General features: G+C 46.9%; 1 protein-coding gene across 1 annotated transcript in view; it reads right to left on the bottom strand.

Annotated features, from left to right (window-relative positions):
• The window catches only part of KIF1A (kinesin family member 1A), a 2,072,061-nt gene that overhangs the window by 289,362 nt on the left and 1,759,133 nt on the right, over positions 1-23,566 (bottom strand). The window contains exon 38 of the mRNA XM_078667093.1: positions 1,620-1,753. Coding sequence (XP_078523219.1) covers positions 1,620-1,753 — 134 coding nt within the window. The remainder of the gene's footprint in view (positions 1-1,619; positions 1,754-23,566) is intronic.

Raw genomic sequence — 23,566 nt, 5'->3', positions numbered from 1 at the left:
GCTTTATAACAGATAAGTGCTCTATGCTAGAACTGAGTTCACTTATGAGCTTAGCTAAGCATGGCGGAGGATGTGCTCAGTTCTTGGCTCCACCGGTCTAGCTGTTGTGGCTCTGAGCTAGAATAGTCTGGACTTCATACTCACGTGTTGAAAGGATAAGGCATGGTCTTAAATCGTCGTGAAAAGATTATTGTTTAGCACATACGAAATTAAAATACACATATCATATAATAGTCATACACATTCAATAATAATGAAATAATACAAAATACGTCAAACCAGTTATACACACAAATAAAGACCTCCTTTAAAAAAGATGCTTACAAATATATTTCTTGTTGGCAACCTTAGCAGATGAAGCCAAGGTTTCTTAGAGGTGATTATGATGACTATATTAAAAAGTGATTAAGCGAGACTGGTGCTATTTTCTATGTTTGAAGTTCTGAGCACCTCTGAGACCTTCCGAAAAATGCACTTTAAAAAGTTGGTCTTAACTATTGCCTTCCCAACATACAATATGGGAGTAGAACAAAGTCTGTGCCCAGATCGTGGCTTGGCTCTTTCACTATGAGTTGTGGACAGGGCATGGCTGGGCTAAAAACTGAACTACAGCAACCAGTGTCCTTTTCGAAGTAGTTGGCATTTTGTCAGGACTGGCACCTATATCCACCCTTGACAGGTTGTAAGCCCAACAAAATAGTGGCTCCTTCAATCTCATGGATCAACTCCAAGTGATAACTGTCTACTACACAACAGACCAGTTACTTTTACTTCCACTAATATTTTGCATTACTAGAATGTTGCACGTAGAGAAAATCCCACCTGCACACTAAACTTTAGTCCTACCTTTGGTGGGTAATGAAAATCCCAAGTTTAGATGGCATCCATTAAAGGTGGATGTATTTTTGAAGGTCCATTTGGTTCGGTTTGCATCTTAGTCACTGCAATTAGACAACAAATGTGCCAAGGCAATCTATTTAATAAAAGGCCTGGCATACTTTGCCACGTTATAGACTACACAGTTGAGAACAATCAATGTCTAAATAACTATGCTACCTTCTTGCACCTATTTAAATGTATTTTCGATTGGCCTGATACTGAAGGCTCGGCAGAAGAAGCACTGAGTGATCTCCCGCACAGATCTATTGATACCAAGATCACTATTCCAGGCGTCGAACATCTAGGTACAAAGACTGCAAGAGTTCAAAGAAAGCATATGACTGCTTTGAAGAGGGCAATTCGTTGGTATAAGGGACGAGTTGGAATATATGAACTGCCCTAATATTCCAGACAATCTAGTAGATTTAGATGTAGATTTACACACTAATATATACGTCATGGGAGCACTAAGACTGAACTTCAGAAAGTGGGGGATTCTTCATTTGACAGGTGTTATTCAATTGCCCAAAGGAAGGAGGAGTCACTTTGATCTCACCTTATGCAGCACAAAGAATTAGGAGCATGATTTGACAAAAAATATTACAATTCAGTCACCAAATGAAAAAAATCTGAGATGCTTCTCCTCAATACTTAAATGTTTCCATCCAAAGTCTCCTTAGACGTTCACACTCATTTGCCAGACACATGCCTCCACCACCAATATCTTTAGTTTTACTAACCTCTCAGAAGCTCTCAGGCTACCACTGCTGAAAAGGTTGCGTATTGTGCGGGAGGCTGGAAGTTTAGCATCTCTAGAGTAGAACACCATGCAGAAATCTTTGGTGATCACTGCAGGCTGGACACAGTTCTCCAACTGAAACAGGGAAGAAAAGTAGGAATATGAAAAGATAATACAGAAAGAGAGAAAGAAGTGTGCAATTCTGTCCATCTTCTGTCTGCTTTTTAGTCACTTAGGGCCATTTGTATCAAGCAAAATTGCAATTTCGGCGTTTGCGAATGCAATTTTGCCAAATGGTATGTATTAAGGCAAATCTGCGTGCAAAATAAGGAATCGCAAAATTTGCGATTCCTTATTTTGCGGTTGCATTGACGGAATCGCAAATTTTGCGATTCCTTAAATGCAATGTAAGAAGCACCAAAAAAGTGCAATTTGGCCGGAATCGCAAATTACCACCAACTTCAAGTTGGTGGTAATTTGCGATTTCCTTGAAAAATGAACTTTTTTGCATTTTTCTAAAGTGCAATGTGAAGCACATACATTCCCTTAGGGCATGTATGTGCGCCACATGTGCACCCATGCTTATTTCAGGGGTGCAACAGAGTGTCCTTTTGACACCCCTGCACCCTTGAAATTGCATTCTCAATTTGCGATTCGCTAATTGCTAATCGCAAATTGAGAATGTCTTCCCATTCATTCCTATGGGCCTCTACGTCCATAGGAATGAATTGGGAGGTATTCCTTAATTGCGAATCGCGATTTGCGATTCGCAATTAAGGAATATGTAGGATTCGCTAAATGTATTGCAAATCTTACATACATAGCATTTTGCGATTCTCAAATAGCGATTCGCAAAAAATCGCTATTTGAGAATCGCAAAATGACTTTTTGAAATATATTTTCCATAGTTGCTAAATGTACCCTTGCTGCCGTTCACTTTAACCTGTTCCAATCCTATTATGTTTAATTGTATACGATTACAAGACACACTAAGAGGCTGCCTCGTGCATTCAGTACTTTCCCTGTGAAATATACTTTTAATTATGTTTCTGTGTTTCACCTAACCCCAGTCCACATTATATTTGCTTAAGGGTGGTTCTTGGTAGTGTTATTTAAGGTTTTCTCTAGACTCCGATTTACTGTAGGACTCAAGAAGTTTGGGCCAATGTTTGCTACAATCTGTGTAAAGTTTTATTTAAACTCAAACATGGCATAGGTCTCAACGAGGTATTTGTTACCACTTATCCAAATAGAGTAGCCCAAAGACCTTGTGGTCCTTGGAACTGCCTTCGCAACCACTGGCATCAGAGGTGGCAAAATTACTGCCATGAACACAGGGGGGCTCAGAGCTCCATCATCCTTGTTTTCTGCCCAATTTTCATTTAACTGATAGAGAATTATAGTCTAATATTCACTATTAGTGTAATAAAAAAAATGTAGCACCAGACGCTGGAATGGGACCTTTGCTGGCAGCTGAGGTAAGTAATACGTTTAAAACCATGTTGTGTGCAAGCCTGCGTATAAGAGTGTGTTTGTGTGAGAGAGCATGTTTATGTGTGAGAGTGTATGCATGTGAGAGAGAAAGCAAGTGAGTGAAAGGAAATGAGTGAGAATAAGTAAGACTGAATGGCAATAACAGTGAGTCAGTGTGAGTGAGATTCTGTGAGAATAACAGTGACTGCAAGTGAGTGAGAATGGGTGAGTGAGCATGAATTAGAATGACTGTGAGGGAGTGCTGGAGTGTGAGAGAAAATGAGTGACAAAGAGTAACAGTCAGTAAGACTAAGCGTGAGACTATATGAATGAATGAGAGTAAGAGTGAATGTGAGTGAAAATAAATCCATGAGAATGAGAAAACATGAGAATGCATTAGCGAGAGCAAGAGAGAGTGCAGGTGAGTGAGAAAGCATGTGTGAGTCAGAGTAAGAATGAGTGACATTCAGTGTGAACGAGTAAATGAAATTAGGAGAGTGTGAGAGTGAGTGAAAATTTATGAATGCAAGTGAGTGAGAATGAGTGAATGTGTTTGAAAGTAAGAGGGTGTGAGTGAGAATGTGGTGTTATGCTTGCAAAACTGCCTTTGGCCAGGCCTACTGAAGGTTATTCTTGGCTTATAGATGCAGTAGTGGGTTAATTCTGGTGCTGGAATACTGGAGGCAATTTTTGACCATGACAGGCACCTGTGACAAAAATCTCACACAGGCCTATAAGAGGTAATAATTGGCATATGGGATAACCAAGGCAAATGGCTGGTGCTGACATACTGGAGGTAATTCTTGGCATAGTGGCAACCACGGAAATATGTTTGCACAGAATTACTGGAGGTAGTTCTTGGCATAATGTGCAACCATGGTAAAACTGGTACTGGCATGGTAGAGGTAAATCTTTGCATATGGGAGACCTGTGGGAAAATGCTGGTGCTAGCATACTTGACCACAGCAAAATCCTATTGCTAGCACATTAGAGGGTATTTTTGGCAAAAGGGAAAACAGACGCGCCAAATGACGGAGTCAACCATGACAAAATGCTGTACTTGGCATACTGGAGGTCAATTTTGACATAAAGGTCACCCTTGGTATATGGACAGAATCTAGAATCGATGTTCAATGTCTTATCCTCGAAAATAGACCACATACCTGGCTACTGTAATGATAGTAATTCCCAGAGGGGGTCAGAGGCAACTTACTCAAGGGCCTTAAGAGTTGAGGTGCACCCCTGCCCAACTACTATATTAAACCCCTTGAGCAGAATCTAGGGACAAGCAACGCACATGAGCCAGGTTCCATTATTGCACCTAAGTAGCGATCCAGTGCCAGCAGAAAGGGGTATAGGAGATGGAATAAGGAACATTAGGGGGGATAGGGTAGGTTTAGGCACTCATACTCAGAAGAGGGCTATTTTGCCTACACTTAACTTACCCCCCAAATGCAGCCCATATGTAGTAGTAATGACAAGGGACTCGTAGTTACCCTCAACCTATAAGGAATCTACCTCTCAACTATTAATAATTAAGTTTGCCACTGGTTTTGTAATAACGCTCGATTTTTTTATTTTTTTTATTTTTTATTTAAATTTCAAACGATTGTATTAGAAAAAGTTTTTTAGCATCGTAAGTACAGAAAGGAAGAAGGCAATACTGGTCATGTTATAATGCAGTTGGGGTTACAATTGCGTACATTATATATGGTTTGGCATTTACACGTTGGGTAGGCGTTACCGATCCATGGCGAATGTGAGGGAGCATAGGGATATCCTCTTTGCCAGAGGGTAGGTTGGGTGGGTCCGGGAAGAAAACAGCGAGAGGGGTATTGCATTGTGGTTAATTGCAGACACCCTCTCCTGGTAAGGCGATTGGTTTTCAGCTACTATTCCCAGCGACCGACAGTTGGAGGTATTGGCATTGAACATTTGGGCTTTTTTTATAGACATTGTAGGGCCATAACTAGTCATAACCTGAATCTCCGCCTTAGCACCCAGTATAATCCTTCCATTCCCACTGCCAATAGGTTCCTTCCACTAGCAAGTCCCAATAGTAATTCTTGACTATCCAAAACGTCTGCCCCTCTAAATGAAGGCAATAAGGGAGAGCAGCAATTGCCACTCATTTTAATAGGAAATAACAACAGTTTGGAATCATTGGCAACTGTGTATTCTGTTTGTTGGAATGTTGCAGGAGTGGCATCCAAGGTTACATATCCAGAATGCTTAAACCTGATTAAGCCACATGATGTAATATTACTTCAGGAAATGTGGGCATGTGAACCTTTTTTGTGGATGGGTACGAGTGCTTTTATGTGCCCGCAATAGGTGGCCATGGACGGAGAGCCCAAAGTAGATTAGCTATTTTGATCCGTATAGCAAACCTGTTTAAAATTACAGCTATCCATGTTAAGCATAAAGGGACTCAGGTGCTATGGGTGATGGTAACACATTTTCTTTTCTGATTAACTTTTATAACTCAGTGGTCAAAATGAGCTGTCAAATCGCAGCATTATTTAAGTTTTTGACTAGCCTAGAGACCACAGCACATCGGTGGTTGCAGAATTTTAACACTGTACTTGGACATGATTACAATGCTAAGATGGGTCAACCCTGCCTCAACGGGAATCCTTTTGGAAAGAAGGTCTATTTTATTCACTCATCAGGGGTAGATGAAAGAGGACGGCGGCTGATAAGAGCCCTAGGCCACAAAGACTTAATAGATTTAGGCTCCTTAATAGGACAAGGTTTTAGCCACAGACCCACCATTATAGGGTTGGGAAAGGGAACAACCATTGATTTTATATTTTTTTCAAGGTCAATGGAAGAGCTGATCCAATCGGAAACGTCCTATACACCTGCTATAGTGACCATAAACCTATAGTGTTTAAACTACTAATAACCCTAGGAGAAGCAAGAGCAAGAAACCAGGATTTGACTGATCTGAGCACCAAAGATATGGGGCACAGAATTAGATGGCGAAAAATACCGATCCCTGAGCTATTTAAGTCTCTACTTAGTGCCAACTTGGATTTGCTTATGAACCCACTGCTCATAGGCTGTTGAGTACCTTAACAAAACAGCTAATCAGATCATGAAGAGTCTTTATGCCCCAGGGAAGCAGAGAAAAACAGAATGGTTTGATCACGACTGCAGATCAGCAAATAAGCAACTTGGAAAGACTTTTAATGCCAGGCCAAAAGATAAAGCAGATGACATCCAGACCAGAGCAAACTATAAGCTGGCCATAAAGCATATGAAGCAAATACTAAAGGAAGAGACATGGAACAGAATAATGGATGCCTGTGCCAAGGGCGACGCCAGAGGCTTTTGGGAGATAGTTAAGGGTTAGAACTCGCTGCTAGAGATCCATGATGACATAGGCATTAATAGTTCACCAGAACAGTGGTTACATCCTGTTTCTGATAGGACCTGCATAGGCACATTGAAAAGGGCAAGGATTTAATTGAGTTTCCCCTAACCATAATATTTGAGTTGGAGGAGGTATGGGAGGCTGTCAGTCCTACCAATAAGGCTCTGGGTCCTGATGGGATCCCTAAATAAATCAAACATCTTATTCTGGGCCCCACTATTGACTAACATCCTTAATGCAGCCGCAGTTAGTGGTATTCCTAAGGAGTGGAAGTCTGACACATTTGCAAAGGTCTTTAAAAAACGGAACCACCAGAAATCCAGCTACTATAGGCATATCTCCTTGTTAAATTCAATTAAAAAGGTGGCTGGAAGAGTAATTTTGGGGAGAATAGAGGAATGTGCCCAAATCAATAATATACTCAGTCCTGTTCCATATGGTTTTAGGGAGGACAAGGCAAAAATGCATCAACCTAGAACTCCATCCTAGACACCTCCCAGTCTGGATTCTGCAGCAACCACAGCAACGAGACTGCCCTACTCGCCGCCACTAACGACATCAGCAGGCTACTCGACAAGGGACACACTGCGGCCCACATCCTACTGGACCTCTACGCAGCCTTCGACACCGTTTCGCAGCGCACTCTCGCAGCCAGACTTCATGATGCTGGGATACAAGAAACCGCCCTCGACTGGATCCAATCCTTCCTCTCCGGTAGAACCCAGAGGATCAGAATCCCCCCCTTCCTCTCCAAACCCACTGATATCAACTGCGGAGTACCCCAAGGATCATTGTTCAGCCCCACGCTCTTCAACATCTACTTGGCCCCCCTTGTCGTCGCCATCGTCAGACAGCATGGGCTCAGCATTGTATCCTATGCCGAAGCCCAGAACAAATTAAAGTGGCCCCTTTCATTTGGGAGCAGAGTAGGATGGTTTGCACATGAAGTAAGGGGAGAGTCTACAAGTGGTCTAGCATAGGTGGAACCTAGAACCCCAGAGCAAAAAATTCAAGCCCAATGATTGAGAATGGAAGGCAATGGAATCCGGTGGAGATCGACAGAGTTTGACAGTGCACTCAGCGGTGGGAGGAGGAGTGAGTATTAATATGGTGTGTGTAGAATGTTAGATTGTGGAGAATGGTTTGATTATGTGATGTTTCGCGGAGTTGGAGTCAGAGTCGAGTGAATGTGGTTTCGGGTCTGACGTGGCCCAAGGACTGAGATTGAGTTGCAGGTCCCAAAGTGGCCTAAAATCCTGGGTAATAAAAGGTGCACGAAACAAAGATATTGTGATTTTCTGATTGAAGAATTAAGGCGTTATCGTGAGACGCGATCAGCAGTTCCACCTAAGACAGGGAACTTTGCGTGAATGGGACGTATGGGAATCGTTTAGTGGACCTTTTGTACAGGGGTAAACTATACCAATTTGGGTGATCGCAATGGTCGACGGTACCATGTGTGAATGCTCTTGAGTGGTTGAATTCTATCGATCGTTTAGAATGACAGACAATTAAGGACTTAAGATCATTGTGTAAGTGAATGTGCATGGAAAAATTGTGAAGGAGGGAGAGCAGCTGCGAGGAGTGAGAGTGATGTCAGATTGTGCCGCACTATGATAGGTTGGTTGGTGTAACGCCGTGCTGGGATTGGTTGGTAGTCATCAGGAAGTCTGTGATTGAAAATGGTTTTTTCGGCGTAATTAATTGAACAACGGTTGCATTTTGAGGGTAAAGCTCTGAAAGTGTAAGAAATCATGCAATGTTTTAGGGTGTTTTCAGAAGAGATGAAGGGGTTGTTATTAAAGTGTTCAAAGAGGCGCCACCCGAGGATACTCCAGCACACTATATGGTGACCAGGGCTGGGCTCCATACTATAATTTGGCTCCGAAATTGGCACAAAATCACTGAAAAGGATGGTGAATTGTCATTTCCACACTTTGCATTTAGGCTAGAGGTATTGAACCATCTTAGGGGGATGATGTTTGCGGCTCGGCCTTTCTCCAGACCCAAAGAGTCTGAAACACTGGATGCTTACGCTGAGGAAAGGGAGAAATATAAAGGGAAGATGAAGAAAACTATTAAGGTGTATAAGGATGCGCAGTGCGATGCTAGGCTTAAGTGGCGGAGAGTGGACACTATTTAGGGGGAGAGATTATACCCAGTGTTGGTGGGTGATGGAGAATCACAGGACAGAAATAGAAGGACAAATTGTAGGGACAGTAGTGATAATGAAGACAGCTGTGGGATGGGTTGTTAGCTGAGCGTCCACCACCTTCTAGTTTACAACCAGGACAAATGGGACGAGGCTCTGATGGCACTGATAATGTGAGAGGTGTATCAGCCTCAGTGGCTCCTGATCCAGGGGTCACAGGAATGATATGGGCAGGAACAGGGGGAACAGTAGTGTCTGTCTGACCGGTATTGAACAGAATGGTGCAGCCACTACTTCACGGTTGTCGGACGCTATTGCAGTTGCGATCACCATTAGACTTGTTGTTCCTGTCTATAACTTAGGCCCAACAAGAAACCTTAGCCAGAGACAATCTATACACGCCAAAGGGACTGGTTTGGGAAGAACAGGGAGTGTGAATGGGAGTTGTCATCCTTTGGTGCCTATGGAATCCAGTAACCCTTTAGTGGCTACTGCTGGCCCTTCTAGAGTACGGATTGGTTCCAGCACAGTAAGGCCTATACCTATAGTAAGCACCCGTACAGATCTGCAAACGTGGGAAACTCTTGTGAGAGGACCGAGTAGTACGTCCTGAGAATCAGCATGTCCTTGATGTCGCAGACTTGGAGTCATGGTTCAGGGACAATAATAACAGCAAGAAGAGCCAGATAAGTAAGTCGAGTCAGGGTATCATCAAGGCTGCAATTAAGGTGAAGCTAGTGGATGTATGAGAATGAAAGCAGAATTAGAGGAGATCATCAGTGGGAGTCTACCTGTAGATAGAATAGAGACTTATGAACCAGATGAATTGTTGTTCATGGCTAAGGATGTTACTCGGAGGGCAAGACTAGCACATGAGAAGTTGTCGGATTTGGCTCAGAGGTATGAGGGAGATTTATCACAAACTAAGGTGTTGCAAGGAAATCACAGGCTTACTTGCAGTGACCCAGAGTTAAAAGAAAAGAGAGTGACTGGATTGAGGATGCCCATTTGGCAACTGGTAATAGGAATAATGGCATGGAGTATGTTGGATAAGTGGGAAGAGTGATCAAGGAAGAAGAGCACTAGAAAGGTGACAGTAGAGATGCTTCCTCCAGGAGGGGGGACACTGGGAATAGAGGCGTGTCTGTTATGGGAAGTGCCTAGTGGAGGGTATGTGCATGTTCCCTGGAGTCGGGGTGATCTTGCTGAGTTCACAAACAATTTTTCCAGACTGAGAGAGAAACCTACCAAGTGGTATAAGCAAGTTGATCACTTTGGTAAGATGTCGAAAGTGTTGTGGATCGATTTAAACACCTTGTTTGAAATTGTGGTTCCTAGTGATCTGTGGCCTACTCATAAAAACAATGTTGAATGGCCTAGTGCTGAGCCAGAGAGGGACTCAGAAACGTATGGCCCTTCGCCACTGGTCATGAAAAAGTACGATGAGGTGATCACATGGTTGTAGTCCAAAATAGCCCCATAGGACATTGATTGGGTAAAATATGGATCGAACGACCCAGGAGCCCAAAGAGTTACTACATGTTTATTACAAACGGCTGTTACAAACCTTCAAGCGGTACAGTGGGTTAGATATGCCTGACCTCAAGGAAATGGGACAATTTGTGTCCAAATTTGTGACTGGACTGAGGCCGGAGATCAGCCTTGTGATCCAACAGCATCTAATCTATTGGCAAAACAAATTGGTGGACGAAATCCTACAGTACGCCAGGTATTGCAGGTATGAGGTGGATTCCAAACATAATAAGATAAAAGAGAAGTTGATGCTAGTCCAAAATTGTTATGCCCAGAAAGGAGAGCAGGTGCAGGGGATAATGGGAGCTGTAAGCTGTGGTCAGGGGAACGCCCCAGGGGGTGTACAAGTACAACCAGTTGTAGAGTTGATGGGTCAAGGAAGAGGGAGCGGTATCTATATCGATACGAAGATTGGGATGGATGTTGCTACCCTGAAGAAGTCCAATGCATGTCATTTTTGTCACAAGATCGAGCATTGGAAGCGTGTCGCCTTAATCCTGCAAAGCAAGAACAGGGAGGAGAGCTCATACAGATGGCAGATGGTGCAAATCAGTTACAGACAGTGACTAGGCCACGATCATTCGATGCGGGAGGGTATCAGAACCAATTGAAATGAAATGAAATAGCATTTATAAAGTGCATGGTTACCCGAAGGCATCCCAGCGCTAGGGCAGAACCGCACTAAACTGTGGCAATCAATGTGGGATAAACCAATTAGGGCAAGTGCCTCAACCTCCGAGTATTCATCAGGGTAATCGGGCATATCACCAGATGCCATTAATGGAGTCTCTGGATGGATTTGATCTGGTTCCATCCTTAAAACGGTGCCTGAGAGGGGAGAAAAATGGTACACTAGGTGCAGCCTTAGCGATAGACCAGAATGGACCATACATAGAAGTAGCCATGGATGGTCATCCCATCACATTCTTGATTGATATCCATGCTACCCGTTCTACTATGAGATTTGCAGTAGCCCCAAACCTGCCACACTCGGAAAAATCAATCCAAGTTGCAGGAGTTTCTAATAAAAAGATGACAAACCCTTTAACAGAAGAGGTGGCAGTGAAAATTGGAACTTTCCGGGATCACCATCAGTTTGTGATGTGTGATTAGAGTCAAGAGTACTTATGTCCCGCACTCAAGTAGGACTTCAGAAGGTACTAAATAATTTCACCAATTTTATGAATGATTTAGGGCTAAGAGTTAACTCCTCAAAAACTTTTATAATGCGTTGCGGTTCTGGCAACATCAAATCCAAAGACATGTTTGTATCTGGACAAAATATAAGGCCTACTAAAACATTTTCTTATTTGGGCATCCTTTTCGCCAACAATGATTTATGGACACAGGCTGTGGCTCCCAAAAAACTAGTACTATTACGTAGTACATCTGCTATAAGTTCCTTTGCTAAAAAACTAGGCAAGAGGCCTCCGGAGGAACTTATTAAGATTTATAAAGCAAAATGTGTCTCTGCAGCTGTTTACGGGACTGGGGTATGGGCGCCAGTTGACCTGCTTCCCATTCAAAAAGTAGAAAATTATTTTTTTACATATATTTTATTCGTTCCAAATGGTACCTCAACATACATTTGCCATGCGGAGCTGGGCCTCACCTTTATTTCCGATTTGATTAAACTTGAGCCTGTGCTGTTATGGCACAGCCTCTGGACAAAAGAAGAGGTAAAATTAAACAGAGATATACTCCTGGATGTCCTGAGTTTGGACGGGGCCTTGAGGATCCCATGGTTAAATTACGTTAGTAACTTTCTACAAGATCTTGGCCACCCAGAGTATTTTACTAATCCTAGCTCCATTGGGGACATAACTAGGATGGATCTAAAAAAATGGCCTTATCTATGTTGGATACTATCAGATTGACATCTGAGATAGTAAAGCCCACTGTCCTACACAATCAGACGATTTTAATTACTTTTAATATTCAACCCTATCTTACTTATGTCCTGGGGGCATACAATAGGTTCCTTCTAATCCGATTTCGGTTAGGGGTCTTCCATAGGCTAGTCACTTTTCCTACCATAAATGACTTGTCTCAAAACCTCCAGCCATGCCCTTGTGATAACATTTCTGAACAAACTTTGTTCCATGTTATCCTTTTTTGTAAGTTGTATTCTTCCATGAGGAAATTGTGTCTGCTCCCTGGGCTGAAAATTCTTGGGTCCCGTCAGTGTCGTTCCGCCCTTTTGGCATTGCAATATCTAGATAATGTACACAGCGTTTATAGGATGGCTTTTTTCCTGAAAAAGGTTCTTAGCTTAAGGAAACAAATCCTTATCTAAATGTTCTTTCAACGTACAGTGGGAGCATAAAAATGATTTTAATATGAACCTGTTTCATGTATAGTATCGTTATTACTTTTTAACTTGAGATGAACTGACAATTTAATAACGACTTATTCCCCATGGAATGCTAAACATTTATTAATGTAATGCATTTGACTTTGTAACACACATGTAATGTTGTAGTAGTTATATGCTTTATGTGCTTTTATGATTGCTTGTCAACAATCGAATAAAGCTTACTTTTGACTTTGAGTCCAGAATGTTTGTTAGGGTGTGATCTGTTGTGCAAGTTGAATTGTACCAACTGCTGCACACCAAAGGGAATTGAATTGCAAACGTATGACGAGGACATTGCTTTTAAAGCACAAGTTACTTACCTTCGGTAACGATATATATGTAAGAAACAGTAGTTAGTATTAGATTCCTTACCTTAGATTATCCCCAGGTGTCTGACTGGATCTTGAAAATTTTGCGTAGCATTACCCCTGCGCGTCGGTAGGCGTCGTCTGCGGCTCCGCGTCCGTCGTCGGTGCCGGGATGACGTCGTCGGAGCACTTAGACGCTGCCCTCGCACGCTGACGTCAGTTCTTATACACAGCTTTTCCGCGCCAGAAAACGCAGAGCCATGATAAAAACCAACACTGGTGCCATAAAACTAGGGCCCTGAAAGGGGATGACCTTAACCCTAGATATCGGATCGCAGAATGGGGAGGATGGGTGGGGCAGTAAGGAATCTAATACTGACTACTGTTTCTTACAGATATATCGTTACCGAAGGTAAGTAACTTGTGTATCTGAAAGAAACAGGTTAGTATTAGATTCCTTACCTTAGAATAGATACCCCAGCAATACCAACCCCGGTGGTGGGTCTGCGAACCAATGATCACACCAGAAAGTCCTGGAGAACAGAACAGCCGAAAAAACCATCTCTACAGACTTGGCTGTCCAGGCAGTAGTGTCTTGCGAACGTGTGCAGCGAGGGACATGTAGCTGCCTGACAGATGTCCTGCAAGGGGACTCCACGACCCAGGGCAGTGGTAGCCGCCGTGGCCCGAGTAGAATGGGCCCTCAGCCCAACAGGAGGCTCCTTCCTTGCCAAAGAGTAGCAAATCTTGATGCACTAGATGACCCACCGAGAGATGGTTCGTTTGTGCACCGCCCGACCCTTCTTAGCGCCCACATAACCAACAAAGAGTTGGTCATCCACCCGGAACTGACGTGTGCGATCCAGATAGAATGAGAGCGCCCGTATTGGGTCCTCTTTCGAGGGATGCGGAGGCGGAAAGAAGGTAGGCAAGGTGATGGACTGCCCGATGTGGAAGGCTGTGACTACCTTGGGCAGGAAAGAGGGTTGCGTCCGCAACACAACTTTGTCCGGATGGACAGAAAGGAAAGGAGGTTTCGAAGAAAGGGCCTGGAGCTCACTCACTCTCCTGGCAACCAGGAATGCAGTCTTAAGGGTAGGAAGACGAAGGGGACAGTTATGAAGTGGCTCGAAGGGAGCGCACATCAGATAAGTCAGAACAAGGTTCAAATCCCACTGAGGCATCATGAAAGGAACAGGAGGGAACATATGAGTGATGCCCTTCAAGAACCTATTTACAACTGGGGACTTGAACAAAGAGGGCTGATCAGGTAGCCTTAAGAAGGCGTAAATGGCAGAGAGGCAGCCCTTGATAGTGCCCAGAGCAGAGCCCTGCTGGGCAAGAGAAAGAATAAAGAGGAGAACCTCAGAAAGAGGGACAGAGAGTGGATCCACAGCCTTTGCTGTGCACCATGCCACAAATTTGTTCCACCTGCAGGCGTATACCGATTTTGTGGAGGGACGCCTGGCTGCCAGAATAACATCACAGACTTCAGGAGGCAAGTCAAATGGCCTCAACTGTCGCCGCTCAATCTCCACGCATGGAGGTGGAGGCTGGACATGTTCGGGTGGAGGACCGTCCCCTGCTGCTGCGACAGCAGGTCCTCCTGAAGAGGCAGACGAATCGGGGGATCGAATGACATGCTGAGTAACTCGGGATACCAGTATCTTCGTGCCCAGTCCGGAGCCACAAGGATGACTTGGGCCCGGTCGCGCTTGATCTTCTTCAGCATTCTGGGCAGAAGTGGTATAGGCGGAAAGGTGTACAACAGTTCACAACTCCACTCGCGACAAAAAGCGTCGACGAGCGAGTGCCGCCTTGGAAATTCCAACGCGCAGAACTGATGACATTGCGGGTTCTCTTCTGTGGCGAATAGATCTAACCAAGGGTCTCCCCACTGCTGAAAGAGACCTTGCGCCACGTCCGAGTTCAGACGCCATTCGTGACCCATCATGCACCAACGGCTGAGTTCGTCCGCCCTGGGGTTCAGGGAACCTGCCAGGTGTTGAACCACCAGGGTGACGCCCTGGTGTTCCAGCCATTGCCAGAGGCGCAGAACCTCCTGGCATAGGGTCCACGTCCCCACCCCGCCCTGTTTGTTGCAGTACCACATGGCGGTGGTGTTGTCCGTGAACACCTGCACTACACTTCCCCGGACAGAGGGGAAGAATGCCTTCAGTGCAAGCCAGATCGCCTGCAGCTCCTGAAGGTTGATATGGAGCCGGGACTCCGCCGGAGACCAGAGTCCTCTGATCTTCGCCTCTCCCATGTGGCCCCCAAAGCACTGGAGGGACGCGTCCGTCACAACTATGTGCTCCGGTTGGGGTAGGGAGAGGGATCTGCCGCTGACCCAATTGCGGTCCGTAAGCCACCACTGCAACTGTCTTGCAGTGCCCTGCGAGATCAAGACGTGGTCGGACAAGTTGCCCTGATGCTGGGCCCACTGAAACTTCAGGTCCCACTGCAGAGCCTGCATCCGCCACCGGGCGTGATGCACCAGAAGGTTGCAGGAGGCCATCAGCCCCAGAAGCCGCAGCGTCAACCTGACCGAGACTCGGGATAACGGCTGAAAGATCATAATCAGAGCCTGAATATCCCAAACCCGCTGTTCGGGAGGATAAACCCAAAACTGCGCCGAGTCTAGAACCGGTCCAATGAAGAGGAGCTTCTGGGAGGGACACAGGTGCGACTTCGGCACATTGATGGAGAACCCCAGCATGTGCAGGAGGTCGGCAACCACACCCTACTTCTGGCCCAGGAACGTGCTCGATGGCCCCCTTGGCCACGAGCGCCGACACTTCCTTTTGCAGAAGTTGCAAGTGATCCCCGGACACGCGGTGGTACTGCGGTGGCATGGCTGGAGGGGTCGCCTCGAAGGGGAGGGAGTAGCCCCTTAGGACGATTTGCAGCACCCACCTGTCCGAAGTGATGGCACGCCAGGGAAGGAGGTGATGGCGGACCCTGCCCCCCACTGGCGTTAAATGGGTCTGAAAGCTCGGACTAGGAGGGCTTTGAGGCGGACGCTACGGGAGTAGATGTGAACTGGCCGCGCCATTGTCCCCTGGCACCGCCACGGCGGTTACCACGCCCACTGCCGTGCTGGATGTTAGACTGCGGCCCGTGGCTGGTAGGACGTGAAGGGGCGCCCCTTCCTTGGCCACGAAAGGGGCAAAAAGCAGACTGCTGCTGACGCTGCCCGAGAGGCCCAAGGACTTGGCAGTAGCCCTGGAGTCCTTGAATCGTTCAAGCGCATGATCTGCCTTGCCACCAAAGAGGAGGTTGCCATCAAACGGCATGTCCATGAGGGTGTTCTGGACATCGGCCGAGAAGTTGGCGGACCTCAGCCAGGCGTGGCGGCGAACCGCCACCGTCGTTGACATCGCCCTGCCCAGCGAGTCCATGGTATCCAGTCCACATCGTATAGAGTACCGAGCTGCGTCTCATCCCTCCGCGAGGGCTTGAGCGAGTTTTGCCCGGGCCCCCTCCGGACACTCTGGCAGCACGGCCGCAACCATATCCCACAGAGAGTGGGTATAACGGCCCAAAAGGCAAGCGGTGTTGACTGACCGCAGTCCGCAGCTAAGGGACGAGAACAGCTTCTTACCAAACTGTTCATACCTCTTGGATTCCCGATCAGGGGGAGCAGTCGGGAATGCGGATTGGGAAGTAGAGGCCTGGATAATCAGACTCTCGGGGTAGGGTTGGTGGACAGGAAGCTAGGGTCGCCTGGAGCTGGGTGGTGGCGCCTGGCGACGTTCTTATCTACAGGGGGGCCTGTAGCGGGCCTGGACCAGGTGCTCAACAGGACGTCCATGAGAGCCTCATTAAACGGCAGTAAAGGCTCCGAAGCGCCAGTCTGCGGTTTAAGGACCTCAGTGAGAATGTTACACCTCACAGTAGCGACGGGGAGCGTAAGTGCCCAGGCCTTGGTTGCCCGCGTCAGCACCACACTATAGGCAGCCCCCTCCTCCGTAGCCACGGTAGGAGGGGAGACAAAGCCAGAGTCAGGGGAGGTATCAAAACCACTGGCCTCCCCTAGCTCCTCTGCCCAGTCCTGGAAGGACTGACACTCACGTGTCAGAGGGTCTTCAGACCCCTCCCAATCCCCTTCGTCCTCCATCTCCTGAAACTCAGGGTCAAAGGATGGAGCCGGATCAAAGGAGAAAGGTTCTTCAGCCGGCGTCGTATGCGGCATCGATCGACGCTGGTCCGATGCCGGATCCGGACCGAGAGAGAGATCAGGAACGGCGTCGTGCGGAGACGGCGCCGGGGGCGACACCCTGGGGGTCGACGCCGGCGGGGTCGTGAGGTCGACCAGCGCCGACCCGGATCCGGAACCGGATCCAGCGGGAGCCTGCAGCGTCGGGACTGAAGTCGCCGACGGCACCGGGTCCAAAGCACCCGACGGCGCAGGGGCCGGAGCACCCGGCCCGCTTGGACTCCTAGTCGGGGCCGCGGGGCCCGGAGGCACCGCGGGACCCAACGGATGAGAGAGGGACCTCATGGCCATGAGAAAGTCCTCGATCTCCTCCGGCGTCGCGTTCAGCCCAGGGACCGGCGGGTATGGAGCTGGCCGCGGCACCTGCGGCTCCGGCGGAGCCAGTGTCACCTGAACCCCCGGCCGCGTTGCGCAAGCCTCAGGGGGAGTCAGAAGAGCGATGGCGTCTCTTCGACTTCTTGTGCCTCTTACCTGAGGACTTGGAGCCCAACGAATGGTGTTGACTCGTTGAGCTTCGATGACTGTGGCCCCGCGACCGGTCCCTCGACCCCCTCCTGGACCGGGACCTCGAGCAGCGCGGGGCCGACTGCCGGAGCTCGAGGCGCTTGCGGGACCGCTCCAGCCTAGCCTTCGAAGTCAAGGCCCGTCAGTCGGGGCACGACCGGTCGTCATGGTCGGCCCCATGGCAATACAGGCACCGGCGGTGGGGATCGGTAACCGACATCAGTCGGTTGCAGTCGGTATAGGGCTTGAACCCGGGCCTTCCCTACTGGCATCGAGAGTCGTGAAGACTCGAGAAGAGATCAAAAAGATCAAAAAAGTTTTAGTAAAAAAATGACTAAGGTACTGCTTTCTCCGGACCTGCGCTAGCAGGCGCGGAAAAAAGAAGAACTGACGTCAGCGCGCGAGGGCGGCGTGTAAGTACTCCGACGACATCATCCCGGCGCCAACGACGCCGACGATGGACGCGGAGCCGCAGACGATGCCTAGCGACGCGCAGGGGTACTGCTATGCAAAATTTTCCGGATCCAGTCTGACGCCTGGGGATGGGGATATTCTAAGGTAAGGAATCTAATACTAACCTGTTTCTTTCAGATTTGGCAAACCAGAACTGTTGCACTACCATGTTTCCCTTACTGACAGTGGAATACATGGCACTAGATCTCAGAGACACAGTGTCACCAGTGGAGTGGGACTTCTCAGAAGAGGAGATTGGACTGATTGGACATGTCGAGCCAGTGCGCATACAGGTGAAGCCAAATGTAGAATTTCCGAGAACAACCCAGTACAATCTGACTCCACAAATGGTGGCAGGAATTACAGCCGTAATTGAGTCCATGATTGTGCAGGGCATCCTAAAGGAGATCATAGGAACTCTCCTATTATAGGTTTGCAGAAACCGATTGGAAAGTATCCATTCTCCTAGCTCTTAGGAAAATTAAAGGCATAGGGATCCCATGTTGTCCCATGGAACCGAATCCATCTTTAATCTTATTTCAGATTCCTAGTGAAGCTGAATGATTCACAGAGATTGATCTTTGTCAGGTGTTTTCCTCTATTCCATTGCAGATCCGAACCAGATCTTTAAAAAGAACCTTGAAGGTCTGATGCTGCCCCAGAACTCAGTACTGGTCCAATAGATGACTCATTGTGTCTGAGATGCGTGAACAGGCATAAGGTGTCTCTGAGTAAGCTTCCGGACTGTCTAAATGAAGTACAGTAATTGGGCCACCAAATTGAAAAGGACAAGAGGAAGTTGTCACCGGAAAGAGTGGAGGCGATCATAAAAATGAATCCACCGAGTACTCAAAAAGAGGTCAAATTGTTTTTGGGAATGGTTGGCTATTGTCAATAGTGAAGTCCCAATTTTTACCTGATGTCGAAACCTTTGCAGATGCTGTTTCACAAAGATGTGTGTGATCCAGTACATTGGAATAACGATTGCCTACTTCCCTTCCTGGAGTTGAGAGAGTGCCTGTGTAACTCTCCGGCTTTAGGAATGCCTGATTATAACAAAGTGTTTTCGCTGGTCCGTCATGAAACGGAAGGTTGTGCTCTATCTGTACTCACACAGTCACATGGAGTTGCCCGTAGACCAGTGGCCTATTTCTCAGCTACTCTAGATCCTATAGCTTCAGTGTTGCCCGGATGTCTCAAATCAGTTGCTACAACAGGTGTCAGTATTGAGCGATGTGAGAGCATTGTGATGGATCATCCTCTTACAGTGTATGTGCCACACTCAGTTGAGCTTCTGATGACGAGCACCAAAATGCAGCATTTGACAAATAACAGGTTGACAAGGTACGAGCAGGTGCTTCTTGCTGCTGAAAATATAACCCTAAAGAGGTGCTCTGTGTTAAACTCTGCTACCTTGTTACTCATTCCAAGTGCTCTTGGAGAACAATGTGAAGACCATGACTGTCTGGATGTCATTGAACTTTGTACGAAACCAAGTCCTGACATTGTCGGTGAGCCATTGTCTGGTCCTGATCAAATCCTCTTTGTTGATGGTCCATGCTTAAGAGACAATGAAGGAAATCTGAGAGCAGCGTTTGCTATTTGTGCCATTTCTGGAGTGGTGGAAGTTTCCTGGTTACAGGGAGTACATTCAGCACAAGTGGCTGAAATCATTGCCTTGACATGTGCATGTTGTGTCTCTTAACAAATCCGAGTCACAATCTATACCGATAGCCAGTACTGTTGTGTTGTGGTTCATGATTTCGGACAGCTATGGTCACAGATAGGGTTCCTAGCGTCATCTGGGTCTCCTATAAGAAACGGGGAGTATGTGAGACCACTGTTTGAAGCATTACAATTGCCCAGGGAAGTGGCTGTTGTTAAGTGCGCAGCCATGGAAAGGGGAATTATTTTGTAACTTGTGGAAATCGGTATGCCGATGAAGTTGCACGCTACTGTGCTTTTCATGCATGTGTTTTCAATGGAGAATATACTGACAAGAGTACAGAGAAGACCAAACTCAATATAATGCTTGCCACTGCTGACACTTGAGATGAAGTGGGGCGTTTACAAATGGAGGTTACCGAGGATGAACAAGGGTGTTGGATTAGAGCAGCCTGTGAGAAGGGGAAGGACGACATTTGGATGTCAGCTGATGGCAGGGCAGTATTACCGGATTGGTTGTTGCATCCAAAGGCAAGGCTAATTCATGGAGCAGCTCATGTAGGAAGGGATGCAATGGTTAGATTGTTCAGGTAGACTTGGATCAATCTGAAGTTTCAAGAGATTGTGGAAGCGGTGTGTCATCTGTGTGTCAAGGGGCAACAAATGAATGCTGGAAAAGACTGTTGTTGCTTTGAGTCAGATTGGCAGATCAGGAGGTCCCTTTAATTGGATCAAATGGATTTTGTTGAGATGCCTGTGTGTAATGGTTTCAGGTATATTCTGGGTGTCATGTGCATCTTTTCTCGATGGGTTGAAGCTTACCCAACTAGAATATGTGATAGCCTCAGGGTAGCTAAGTTATTGCTGAGAGAACTCATTCCTAGATTTGGATTTCCAACTACATTGGAGTCGGAAAGAGGCACACATTTTCATAATGAAGTCAAGAAGTTACTATGCACAGCTCTGAATGTGGATCAGAAACTACATTGTAGGTACAGGCCAGAGGCATTGGGAATGATGGAGCAAATCAATGGTATTTTGAAGTCAAGGTTAGCTAAAGTGTGTGCTTTGACATCTTTGTAGTGGCCTGATGCTTTACCACTAGTGCTAATGAGTCTGTGCACCAATCCCTGACAGGAGAACTGGGGTTTTCGCCCCATGGAATACTCATGGGAAGAGCAATGTGTTTGCCTGTAGCGCTTGTAAACACTTCAGATGATTTGGTCCTTGGCTACTGTAAAGGATTGGCTGACATGGTTTGTTCTGTCTCAGGTTGAAGCAGCGACTGCACAGACATCAATGGATCTCTGCCACAATCTGAACCGAGGAGATTGGGTTCCCATCAAGAATATATAACATACATAAAGCTATGGACTAAGGAGTTCTTTGAATGTAATCAATACAGTGCACCCAGGGTGGTTGTCTGGGATTGTTACAAAGCAGCCCTAAGGAGAGAAACTGTGTCTTTTGTAGCCAAGCGTAAAAAAGACCGTGATAGGTTAATTGAACAGTTAAACACAGAATTAATAAACTTAGAGCATTTACACGCTACCCAGATCCATCTTGGGGAGCAAACTGAAGATACTCTTTGCAAGATTTTAGTCTTAAAGGCTGAGATTAATAGTGATCTATCTCAAAAAGCGGCAGAAATTCTCCAGGTAAATCGGAATAAAATATACGAAACTGGAGAAAATGTGGGGAAACATCTGGCCCTTAAAACTGGCCAGAAGCAATCGCATAATTCCATTCAATCCATTGAATATGGAGGACAGAAACATACCTCCTCAGTAGGCATTGTAGCGGCATTTCAAGACTATTACCAGAAGCTATACCAAAATGAAGATCAACAGTTAACACCTAACACTAAAGAGTTCTTTTTTTTATTTATTTTTTATATATATTTTTATTAATTTTACACAAGAGTAAAATGTACATATCGGGTGTCAGTTGACAAAATATATTACAACCGCGGATGGGCAGGCAGATGAGGAAATACATTACGGTCAAATCATCAGCGAGATATCAATACCAGCGTAGAGCTGAGGCAAAACAATACAATACAGATGACCACAAGCAAACCCCCACAGTACCCGCCCACCAGTAATAAAGGATATGCAAATTAGACATTCAACACCCAGACATGAAGAACAAAAAGGAGATCAGGAGAATACGCCACATCTCTTGTGAAGAGGGAAAAGGGAATTAGAAAGGTCATAGAACAAAATAAAGGAAAAATAAAAAAAAAACCCGCAACCCCCCACCCTGCACCCCTGCAGATGGCTACGACCTAACCCCACTAGCAGCGTGCCTGTCGCCCCCTAAACTACACGCAAGAAAGGGAAAAGCTGGAGGAGGAGATATAGTACAAAACGATACGGGCTCCCGGACTCCCTTCCCCCCCGCCAAAAGCAGACATCCCCTACTGTAGTATTAGGCAGATCAAAACAGAACAATAAACAAATCGATAGGGGAGCCACAGACAGGAGAAAAGGACCATCCCGCCCAACCCCCGGCGCTACAGAGGCAGCAAATCCCTTTTTGAGAACGGAAGTAACACCAAACCCAGACAGTCAGGATCCCCTCTGGCCCTCGCACCCACGGACACAACCCAGCAGAGCCAAATGAAAGTCATTGCACCGAATTCAAGTCAAATTCAGCCCTGGCCCACACGATCCATTACACAGACCCCATCCATTATAACCGGGCCGCTACGATTCTTCATGCGGGCCCCGGCCAGTCGAACCGCCATCACAGCAAGAATATCCAGAAAGAGAATAGTGTAGAAGTCAACACGAAAGGAGTAATACCAGGATAGACAGTCACAAAGTCGAAATGTCAAATCAAGTTCACTGCCCACCAGCGATAAGTCAGCAAAGCGTTTTTGATCCTTCAGAAAGAAAAGAGGCGAGGCATTAATCCGACCTTCACTGGAGAAGTCACTCTGAAGTACAGAAACAGTCACATCCAACTCGGGCGATATCGACACGGGGCAAACCACACCGCCAGTACTTTCAAGCTCGCTTTAGGGTCGCGAAATATTTCCAAGCCCGATTCCAACACAGGGTCCTCGATAGCCATCGGAACTAGCTCCGCGGGTGAGGCATCTTGGCTCACAACCAACAAACGGTCGGAGTCCGGTCTCCGGCAATGATGATCAACCGGTCCCCCCAACTTCTGGACGGTGGCGGTGACGCGGTCGTGGAGCTCCCAAATGGCGGCCATTACTGTGCGTAGCGACGGTGTACTTTCAGCCCGCTCCATCGCCCCTCAGTGAGCGACAGGGCGGGTAACCGAACCCCGGAGGTCGACTGCTCCAGGGCCCCAGGCAAAGGCAATACAGATGACAACTGTTAGCTCTTCAAAAGCACAATCTCAGCACCGTCGCCGCCAGCGAGGAACCAAGCCCATCGACCCCGGGAGCTCAACGGGGTCTTCGGGAGGCGGGTCCACGACCAAAACAGTTTTTAAGGCGAGCCGCCGTAGTTGCAGGATAAAGCTGCCACCGGACACCATCCAAAACGGAAAGGAAAAAATGCCACCTCGGGAGACCAGAGCCACCCAAGTCCCGCGGCCGATGTTGTTCAACTTCAACCCGGCTGGGTTAGAACTCGAGGCCCCGGCTTCAACTCCGGGTTAGGCCGAGAATGGCACACGGTGTATCTCCCACATTTGAGCAGCCAGAAATTCCGAGATTGCACCTTTAGAGTCAGGCGCACTTCAGCTGCACGGGAGTGCGGCGGGAAGTCAGGATAAAAGCCAGGATGTATGAGCCTTCGGCGGAGGTCGACGGAGCCGGGAGCTTATGCGGCCATCTTGGTTGCTAGCGTAGCTCCTCCTCCCACTAAAGAGTTCTTGAATAACTGGCTCATTGAAACAGATCTTGGGAAAACTATCGATGAAGCAACA

The sequence above is a fragment of the Lissotriton helveticus genome, chromosome 11, assembly GCF_964261635.1.
Source record: "Lissotriton helveticus chromosome 11, aLisHel1.1, whole genome shotgun sequence".
Lineage (NCBI taxonomy): Eukaryota > Metazoa > Chordata > Amphibia > Caudata > Salamandridae > Lissotriton > Lissotriton helveticus.
Note: the sequence above shows the minus strand (reverse complement) of the source record. Positions and strands in the feature narration are given on the sequence as shown.